Source organism: Acomys minous, assembly GCF_964271855.1.
Source record: "Acomys minous genome assembly, chromosome: 12".
NCBI classification, from domain to species: Eukaryota; Metazoa; Chordata; class Mammalia; order Rodentia; family Muridae; genus Acomys; species Acomys minous.
In genome coordinates this window covers 39,553,772-39,565,115 of record NC_140493.1, presented here as the reverse complement: position 1 = coordinate 39,565,115, position 11,344 = coordinate 39,553,772, and the positions used below count along the sequence as shown (strand labels likewise).

Here is an 11,344-nt window from a genome sequence, read left to right as displayed (position 1 = left end):
GAAAATCCAAAACAACCTAAATGGACTGTAGTGGTGGATTAATTAATAATGCTGAGTTAATGCCTGTAACAGAAGAGCATCTCCTTAGTATACATGCATGCCAGGCATGGAGCAAAAGACATCACGAAAGCCTTTTGTTATAAGTGCACATACCAAGATTGGAAGGTAGATAGGTAGGTAGGCAGGTAGATAGAAGATAAATAGATAGATAGATAGATAGATAGATGATAGATAGATAGACAGACAGACAGACTTTTGGAAGGATTCGTAGAAGCAAGCCTCTAAAAGAGACTGAGAGAACAGTAGGCTTATTTTTTGTTTGTTTTTGTATTTTGTTTTTCAAGACAGGGTTTCTCTGTGTAGCCTTAGCTGTCCTGGACTTGCTTTGTAGACCAGGGTGGACTCAAACTCACAGAGATCCACTTGCCTGTATTAGTTTTTAAATTCAAAACCTATTTAGATTATAAAAATGATGACCCAGTACACCACCAAACGTATCCACCAAAAAATATCTGTAGTAAACAATATAATAATTATAGTGATATAAATAAAATGTAGTCTTCAGTCTCTTTGGTTAATGCTATAATGGTGACAATGATGGCAGTTTTAAAGTCAGGGTCTCATTATGTAGCATCGGCTGTGCTAAAACTCACTGTATACAGCAGGCTGACCTCGAACTCACAGAGATCTGCCTCCCAAGTGCTGAGATTAGAGGTGTGTGCCTCCATATCCAGCAATGCTTTTATTATTTAAAAAATGAACACACACACATACACACACACACACACATACAAAAATAACTTGGGGCTGTTGAGATGGATCTGTGGGTAAAAATGAGTGTTGCCCTGCCTGATCACCTTAGTTTGATGCTCCCTCAGACACACATATCAGAAGGAGAGAACTGACTTGCAAGTTGTCTTCTGATCTGCATGTGCTCTCTGTGACATGCACACACACACACACACACACAGAGAGAGAGAGAGAGAGAGAGAGAGAGAGAGAGAGAGAGACAGACAGACAGACAGACAGACAGACAGACAGACAGACAGACAGACAGACACAGACAGACAGACACAGACAGACAGACAGAGACACAGAGACAGAGACAGAGACTAGATGACTGTAATATCAGCACTCTGGAGCTGAAGCAGGAGGATTTCTTCCAGTTGAAGACTAGCACAGGCTATATAATGAGAACGTATCTCCAAGAAGAGGGGAAAGAAGGAATAATCTTTTCAAATTCTTTCAAATATTACAAGTGCGGCGAGCTTTAACCTTTTAGTTGTGATTAAGTAATTCACCTCAAAGACGCCAAGCTCCCCTTCCCGGCGTGTATCTTCTGTGGGATGGCCTGCCTGCTCAGCCTGGGTAGCTAAGGTCTGTTCATAGCTATCGCCACTCCCTACCCATCCCCAACAGTGTATTCAAATCCAACATCAAAAGTTACTTATTAAACACAGGAGATACTGTGCCCTGAGAAGTCCATTATAAACTCTGTCTGTGGGAGGACCAATCTCTTTCTGAAGGAAGCCAGGACAGGCATCTCAGAGAAGAGGAGATGGGGAACCGCCACGTAAGTACTCACTGCCTTTGGGGATCAGTTTCCTGTTTGGTTAGCCTGTGAAAGAATTAGCTGTGAACTCATGGCTGGTATCCTTCTGTTTCATCGCTTTGATGTTCCCCTCGTCGGGAGCACTAGCAAGAGTGTACTATGCTTTTTAAATGTATTTGAAGTACATGTCTCTCCCACCCGGTAAAAAATCTTGTAAGAGGGGCTTTAAAATAACACAATAAAGATTGCCTTGCAGAGAGCAAATGGCTAGCATGTGTTTGTAGAATGAATAAGTAAAGCTTTTAGTTTGTGGCAAAGTTGTACAAACCCTCATAGACTATTCCCAGTCAGTTTGTGTGGCAGATGAGCTCCTGTTAAAAGTGTGGGTACAGCAAGAGAAAGATGCTCCTGGAAGGCTATATCATTTAGACTACAAGGTGAAAATCCTCCGGTGTTATCGCCCAACACCCAGATATTTGCAGTTGTTCATGAACAGAGTAAATGTTTCACTTTTCACTTCTGAAACATCTAGGCTTACAAATGTCATGTCTGAAAACGACTAAGAACTGACCGAAACACTTACCATTTGGTGTCTCTGGTGCATGAGGCAGAGAAGAATTGAATCAGATTTTTATGCAGCGATACGGATACCTGGAGCTAGTCCAGTTAGACTGAGCAAGATCATGTGCAGCCACTGTAGTTTTTCATGGAGAGATTCTATATACATCATATACTTAATATAGATATTTATAGAACATGGCACTAGGGGTAAAGGGAGTAAACATTCAATTTTTTCCCTGTGAACTAGCCTTCTTTATAAGGGTTTGCCTTTACGGGTACGAAAATATTGTTTTCAGAGGGTCATTCATTTTAAATCATATGTAAATAGCTTTTTCTAGCTAGCCATGATTATGAGTTATCTATTCACTATCTTTCTCAGGAACCAAAAACTAATTATATTATAAACTCTGTAACTAGACACAAAAATCTTCAGGAGACCAACGGCCCAATGCCTGCACTTTGTCCCTTGAAAATCCGCCCCTGACTGGGGCAGTCGTCTTTTGAGATTGGAGCGGAATTGTTACAGATTCCAGTTTTTAATCCCCAGGCCCCTTTTTACTCCTCTCAGGAGGCAACCAACAGTTGTCCAGAGGAGACATCCCACTCTTGGTAGCCTTGCTCCCACCCAACCACAGCCAAAAGACTTTCTTTTCCTTTCAAATTATAAGATTTCTCCTAGGTGTGGGATCACCCAGCTATGGCCTTTGGCTTCAGGCTAAAAACCTCATCACAGACATGACTTACAAGTAGGGATCTCTCTGTGTCTCTGTGTCGCTGTCTGCTCTCTGTCTCTGTCTGTCTCTGTGTCTCTCTGTGTCTCTGTCTCTGTGTCTCTGTGTCTGTCTGTCTGTCTGTCTGTCTGTCTGTCTGTCTCTCTCTCTCTCTCTCTCACACACACACACACACACACACACACAGACACACACACACAGACACACACACACACATACAGAGGCAAAAAGCTTGTTACAATATTTGCAGCTAATTGAAGAAAATATAGCCTTCTAGTGTTCACTGTTCCAAGCAGTGTCCCATTAACAGCCCCAGCCCACACCCTATCCCCACACACATGGCCCCAAGCTAAGTTACAGTGTAACAGAGAAATTTAACAAGCCCAGAGGAAGTGACTCCATTCTAAAAGAGTGGGTACAAAAACATACTTACAGAACAAAAATATTATGCCAGAAATGGCTCAGATTAATTTCCCTACCAAGCTTCTTGAATATGTACAAACTAAAACCCAAATGCCAAAACAGATTCACAAATTAAATACTAATAAATGCAAATCTGTGATGTTCAAATGGATGTTCATGTAGTGGGAGATGTTGTTTTCTTGAGTTACGTGGTCATGTGCAATCTCCAAGTGTCCTGTTTCTAGTGCTACTGTCTCTTGAGTTCCTGCAAGCCTAAAGTATAATGTAGTATGACTCGTATCTCCACTGTGCTATCACGCTTACTCCAATCAATCTGCGAGAAAGTTTAGTTTCGATATGTCTTGCTATGCCATTGGGCTCTGCTCTTGGCTCTTGGCTCTAATACTTGATTTCCACAATCTCTCTCTCTCTCTCTCTCTCTCTCTCTCTCTCTCTCTCTCTCTCTCTCTCTCTCATCTTTGTTCTATTTCCCTCATGTGGCTATAAAATGAAATTTGGCTTATTCAAAATTTTAAAAATGTGTACACAAAAGCAGACACTGAACTCGTGTGCCAGCACTTGCTCATCCTCATGATCCAGGGTGCTCTATGGTACATTTTAGGTTATCATCACAATCTAACACCTAGGAAAATCATACATTCCCAAGAACACACCCACAGACCAGTATCCATATATAACTACTTGACTATTATTGCAAAATCAAGAGAAAAATGGCCAGGAAATACATTTTCCTGGAACATCTGGAACTTCGCCAGTCCAGAAACTGAAGAATACTGCTGCTTCTTACTTTCCTTTTCCCTCCCCTTTAGTGATTTTATTATTTTTATTTCTTTTTTATATCCATATTATGAGCACACATGCTATGATGCATGCATGGAAGTCTGAGGACAACTTTGTGGAGTCAGTCTTCTCTTCCCACCTTGACATGCCTTCCAAGATCTAACTCAGGTCTCCAGGCTTTCACCACAAACACTTTTACCCACTGAGCCATCTCACCAGTCCTGATTTTCTTTCCTCCCCCCACTCTCCATTTTTTTGTACTAAAGATATCATTGGACTAACCTGTTTGAATAGTAGTAACCAAGACCCTGGATTAGTATCATCACACTGACTCAAAGAGTTTGCATTACATAAGTTGGTCCTTATGCTGTAGAGCATCACACATTGAAAAGTAAGATACATCGAACACCACGCTTAGGTTTAATGAGGTGGGTCATCAGTTCTGCTTTGGTGTATGGGTTATTCTCAAAAGAACTGGTATCGAGAAAAGAAATTGAAAACTGAGCTGGCAAAGTAACAGAGATAGAAAACAAGACTTGGGAGGGGCACTAAAATGTGGAAATGCTGACAAACCCAAAAGGATGAGTGGCTTCTGGGAAATGATCTGCAATGTTGATAAAGAGAGCCTAGAAGGACAGACAGCTTTGCTGTCCATTGGGCCCTTGCCCTAGGAGAAGGAGCAGCATTGCCGGGACTCTTAGAAATTCGAAGCTATGGCTGGAGAGGTGACTCAGTAAAGTGCTTGCTGCCCATGCATGAGAACCTGATGTGATAGCGAAATACTCTGTGAGAAGAGCCTGCCCTCTTTATTTACAGACAGGTTTTCATTCAAGGGCTAGCTACTTTTCAATGGAAACTATGTGTCCTGGGCTTAGAGGTGGCAAGAAGGCTGCCAGGGACAGATAGGGCAGACATTGACACACACACACGAGGGAGTAAATGAAGCACACAAATTAACATAAGGCTATAAGAGCTGCAGGTACCAGGAGCCACTTAGTGCATGGATGCATCCATACACAGCCTGGTGGCACAAGCCTGGTGGCACAAGCCTGGTGGTGCAGCCTGGAGTCAGTATTCTCAGCTCAGAAGCAAGAACTGAGACTCCCCGGAATGACAGAGACAGAGAGAGCTTAGATGAGACCTTAGAAGTGTTGGTGATAGCCAAAGTCCATCTGGTACTCACTGGAATGGGAGTTGCATAGCTGTGCACTGTGGTCTGTGATGTTTGAGCTTTTCACTGTGCCTGCTATGGGCACAGTCCTCATGCCAATCCTCAGAGATGCTGGTACATCCCTCTCTCAAACAGAAAGGTCAGTCGGTCCTTCCAAAGAAGTACACCACGGTGGTCTGGGAAGACAGTCTCGAGGTAAAATGTTTGCTGTGCAAGCACAAGGGTGTGAGTTCAGATTCCAAGAACCCACATCATAGCTGGGCATGGCCATGTGCATCTGTAGCCCCTGGTATTGGGTGAGGGCCATGGAAGCAGGAGAGTCAAAGAGCTTGCTGGCCAGCCTAGGCAAAACAGTGAGCTCCAGATTCAATGAGAGACCTACAGAGAGTGATAGAGGAGGCACCTAATATTAACCTCTAGTTGGCACACGCACGCGCACGCGCACACGCACACGCACACACACACACACACACACACACACACACACACACACACGATACAGCAAGGACTTGGATTTAGCAAGTTTTCACACTGTCTTGGGTTCATTTAAGCTCTAGATGCTAACCTACCTTGTGTAATTAGTAGATCATCAGGATCGTTCCTTCCTCCTCTTCTTTCATCCCCTTTCTGAGTCTCCTCCTCCTCCAAGCTGGGTTAAATATCATCTCAGCATAACATTCTATAACTCTCACTTGCCTGTGGACTTAAATCAGTGTCTCTCAACCTGTGGATATCCTGTGTAGCATATATTTACATTACAATTCATAACAGTAGCAAAAGTGCAGTTATGAAGTAGCAATGAAAAAAGCTTTTGGGTCGGGGGGTCCCCACAACATGAGGAACTGCACTAGAGGATCGCAGCGTTAGGAAGGTTGAGAACCACTCAACTGATGGCTCTCTGAGTACAAGATGGCGTCTTATGTTGCTTCATAGTATACCACAAACACAGAGCCTACCACACAGCAAATGTCCCAGGAAATTTCAATAGATTCTTTAATTGGCTACTGTCTTAGTTCTTTTCCTCTTGCTGTGATAAAGTACCATGAGCAAGGCAGCTTATAGAAGGAGGTAGTCATTTAGGACAGGACCACATCATGGCCAGGAGGCATGGCAACAAGGGGCAGGCATGGTGGCAGGAGCAGTGAACTGTTTCAAAATCAGGGACAAGAAAAATACCCATCCATGCGCTGGACAGATGCAGTTATTTTCCAGATAGTCTTTAATCTGTGGTTGGCTGAATCTGCAGAAGCAAAGCCAATGGACACAAGAACTGTGCGTTATCTTCCTTCAGCACCTGTGCAAAACATGCCAGAGAAGGGATGGAGTCAGAGCTTGGTGGCTGGGAGTGCTTGCTGAACCATCACGAAGACCAGAGTTTGAATCCCTGCACTTAAGTAACAAGCAAGGTGTCCTGTGCTTATGTTTGTAATCCCAGCCCCTCCCCCCAGGAAGGTGGATCCCTGTGGCTTGTTGTATTCCACCTTAACCCAAGATGACATATGTGCCTGGTCAAAGGGAGACTCTGCCTCAAAAGAACAGAGGGTGCTAGGGAGGACAGCCAACACCCTCTTCTGGGCCCTGTGTTACCTTCGAAGACACACATGCCTACACACACACTCACAGAGACATGCATACACACAAATACATAAGTCATCTTTTTTTTTTCACTGTCAGAGGATTCTGGATGGATTGGATCACGTCCTGCCTGGTGGGTGATCACTGTGGCCCAGGCTGGGTTTACCTTTGGGAGTGGGGACATGGCCTTCTCGAGGCTGACTTCTTCAGACTGTGGTTTTACTAATATCACGTCTCAAGGCCCCGCTACACATACTAACTTTCTGATGACAAAGAGATAATAAAGACTCGAAGAACAGACAGGAAGTGAAGCAACTCCCTCTTCATATGAGGGGAAAGGATTAAACACACACACACACACACACGAATTTTAAAGAAAAGAATTACTAGGCTTGGAGCCAGCACATAGTTAAAGTCTCTTACAGGGGAAGAATAAAGTTTATTGTTTTGATGCTGACTGAGATAGGAATTTGCTCAAGTGAATTCAGCTGTTTCACCTTGCTTCCTTTTTAGCAAATCGCAACCTGTCCACACTCTGTTGCTTAGCCCTCACTGCACAGCATATAGAACACAATAGCTTGACTCAGTCCCCAGTATTTTCTCTCTTCAATTCCATCGGCCCACTTATCTTCGATCCACAGTTTCTAGAACATACCAGTTATTATTATTTTTTTTATCGTATAAGAAATGAATCTCAAGTTTTCGCCCTGGGTGAATTGGCTAAAGACAGCCTTTGGCAATATAAGAAGGAAGTGGACTATTCCTTTCTAATGAAAAGCATGCTTCCTTTGTCATAGCCCCTGAAGACATGGCTCTTGTCATCCTTGAGAAATACCCTTCGTCTCCCAGCTGCTACTTTGTTCTCCAAGCTTCTTTTCCTTGGTGCACTATAGTGGTGATTGGATATATGGAAACCTAATGCAATCCCAAGGTCTTTGGCTCCCAAAACAGTCTGTGAACAACCCTTGAATAGATGCTCCTTTCCCCGTGACACGTGTTTTGCTTCCAGATAATTAGTGGTATTCCTCTTCTGGTAGACCAGAGGTTCTCAAACTGTGGGTCTCCACTCTTTCACAGGAGTTACCTAAGACCATTGGAAAACTCAGATATTTACATTTACAATTCATAACAGTAGCAAAATTACAGTTACGAAGTAGCAACAAAAATAATTTCATGAGGCTAGAGAGACGGCTTTAGTGGTAGAGAGCACCGACTGCTCGCTCTTCCAGAGGACCTGAGTTATATTTCTAGCACCCACAAAGCAGCTCACAACTGTCTGTAGCTCCTGTTTCAGGGGATCTGACACCCTCACACAGACATACGTGCAGTCAAAGCATCAATGTACATAAAAGAAGTAAGTTATTAAAAGTAGTTTTATGGTTGGGAGTCACCACAACATGAAGAACCATATTAAAAGGTCGCAGCAATGAGAAGGTTGAGAATCGCTGTATTAGGCACTTCATGTTCTTGGGCCCAGCACCAAAAGACCCTAAAATGGGCCAACTGAGAGCTGTCACATAGGTGTGACATCCTGCCACGCAGGCTGTGGTGCTCTTAATATCACGATGCAGACAAGCAAGCAGGAGGCCATAGCAGGCTTCTCACTCAGGGTCTGAGCTTAGCTCCACTGTTTTTCTTCCCAGTTATTTTATCCCATTACTCATCTTGTAGATTTATCTTCAGAAAGGCACAGCTTGCTTTTATTCTTCCCTTTTCTGGAAGGCCAGTTATTTGCTGTTAGTGCCTTGAAATCTATGCCTTAGTCAGGATCCATGTGCCATTTCCCACTAGCATCTCAGTCTCTCACCACCTTCTAAAGTAACATGTTGACAAGCATTGTTAAAAGCACAGGCAGCCTAGACCCTGGGCACGTAGGACCTCGGTACTATTGACATTTGGGCTAAGATATCACTTCGTCATGAGGGTTTTCTATGCATTCAGAGAATCTTTAGCAATCCATGACTTCTATCCTTAGCTATGAAGGTAGTAATCCCCTGGGATCAGTCAGTGTTGCCCGGAAGGAGAAATCACTCCTGGTTAGCTGAGAGCCAGTGTATTTGGTACACCATGGGGCAGAAGCTGTCCCCAGATTGTCTTCTGCTCTCAGGATCTGCATCAACAGTCATACTTGCTGCCTTCCACCCTCACACTGACTCTTATCACAGGGGGCATAAGCTCCTGGAGACTGACCCTTGTCCTCTCGATAAGGACAGTGGCAGTTCTGAGGCAGCAGTTGTTCTACGTTAGTGATTTGTGGTGGCCAGGGGAGGGGAGCACGGCTACATGGCAGGTGTCCCTGAGTAGAGTGACACTATGGGGAGAGGCACTAATGTAATCACTCAGGCGTTCGTTTACACACTTGGTTATAGGGTACAAAAGGCTGCTGGGCTTTGTCTCCCTATACCCTTGCTCAGTACGACAAGCTGACCCCCCACATATACACTTCTGAGTGTCCACTGCCACCTCCAGGAACAATGGTACTTGACCCTGTGTAAGGAGTGTCAGGTCAGGCTTCCTTGTTTCTGGCCAAATCCACAACCACATCAACACATATAGACTAAGAACACTTGTCTTTATAGAAAATGCCCTAACGATGCCAGCTGCCACTAAAAGGTACCAAAAGGCAGGTATGGTAATGCACCCACTTAATCCCAGCAATCATGAGGCAGAGGTAGGAGGATCTCTGTGAGTTCAAGGTCAGCCTGGTTTACATAATGAGTTCTAGGATAACCAACTACATAGAGAGGCCCTGTCTCAAAACATCAACAATAACAAAGGTATGAACATATAGAATAGGTATAAAAGAAAGCTTATTTGTAATAGAAAAAGTTTCACTCATTTTTCAAAACAGTCAGTATATATAAATACGGCATGTTGTGTTCTGATCTGAATAGATGTCTTTTTCTTTTTCTTTTTGCATGTGTCATGTGTGTGTGTATGCACACACGCATGTGCATGTCCACATGTGTATGGATACATACATGTGTTCATGTGTGTGGAGGCTTGAAGCTAATATCAGGAGTCTTCTTCAAATGCTCTCTACTTGTACAATACAGGCCCAGCTGAAGCCAGAGCTAACGTACCTTCTCAGATTGTCTCTACTTTCTAAGCCCTGGAATTACAAGAGGACCATTACACCCACCAGGCATTTACACGTGTGTGCTGGGGATCGCAATCCCAGGCCTCACATTTGTATGGCAAGCACTTTAACCATTGAGCTATCTTTCTAGCCCATTTGTCTGCTTTCAACCTTGTCAAATTATCCAAATAGCTTACTCATGTAGAGTGATAGCCAATCACTTAATAGTCGTAGTGTCGCCTCAAAGCTGCATCTCTGAAAGCAGAGTCCATGGCAACACATAGCCATGTCACACTTCCAACCCACTATGAGGACAGAGCATAGGCTTCCATGTGCACTTCCTGGCTCTCTGATTCATCACAGTATTAGTAAATGTAATGGGTACCAGTGGAAAGGGGCACTGGGACCAGGGCAAGTGCTGCCTTTAGCTGGTGTAGTAAAGGAGAATCCCACTGGAAATAAAGCAATCATCACAGAGCAGACTGGCAAATATTCCTGTAAGATTCAAACTGTGCTTGAATGTGCCAAACAGAATACACAGAAAGCAAAATGTTTTGTTGGTAGTCTTAGTGTTTGCCATACAAGCACTTAAGTGCATTTTGACCTAAGAAACAATAAGATTTTTAATCCGATTGATTAACCATAAGAAACTATGACCAAGAAGCAATCAACTTAATGAAACCAACATGTCATGCTTAAAACACAAATGGCCCCTTGCTTGTTTCAACTTGTCTCTCAGTCTCCACCATCCGTGTCTGTGGATATGTCATGAGGATATTTTCCAGCTCTGAATTCATGAACTTTAACTGTGGAATAATTTGTGTTCAGACTAACTGGCTCAAAATACAAATGACTAACCATTTAGAGGTATGAGATCATTATCCTAACAGGGACAGGAATCTATTACATGAACAAGTATGTGACCATGGGCAGGCAACTTAATAACTAGACTATAGTTTCTTTACCGGTAAAAGGACAGGATTAGATATAGTCCTTCAGTGCTTCCCAAAGTTCAAACTGACACATGACCCTCATGATGCTGGCAGGATGCACATGTCACCTGATCTACTAACTGTTCTATTAATTACCATCTTTAAATCTGTTTGCTTTTTTGCATCGGTGAATTTACATCAGGAGGAAACTCTAGATTTGTCCCATGAATGGTGGGCTGGCATCAGTGTATGTATAAGTAAGCGAAAACAAAAGATGATATCAAATTCTAACTAAATTCTAACTAAATCATCCTGTCACCTGCTCTCAGATTTGAAAGCAAGGAATAAAGTAGTTTTCCTGGAACATAATAGATACTGACACAGTAAATATCTGAAGCCCTGGGGACCCATCCTAATATCATACAAATGTAGCCATGGACCAGACATAACTGGATAGTTTGTGTTTTACAACTTTATTTCCAAACACAAATGATGGGTTCTGATAGGTTAGAAGGATGTGAAACTTTGGTGTCACCAATT

The 11,344-nt window shown here is 43.2% G+C and overlaps 1 protein-coding gene across 1 annotated transcript in view; it reads left to right on the top strand.

Annotated features, from left to right (window-relative positions):
* Window positions 1–1,520: 1,520 nt before the first annotated feature.
* Window positions 1,521–11,344, top strand: part of ANXA13 (annexin A13) — a 50,243-nt gene continuing 40,419 nt past the window's right edge. The window contains exon 1 of the mRNA XM_084748196.1: window positions 1,521–1,573. Within this exon, the coding sequence (XP_084604322.1) occupies window positions 1,559–1,573 (15 nt within the window). The 5' untranslated portion in view covers window positions 1,521–1,558. The remainder of the gene's footprint in view (window positions 1,574–11,344) is intronic.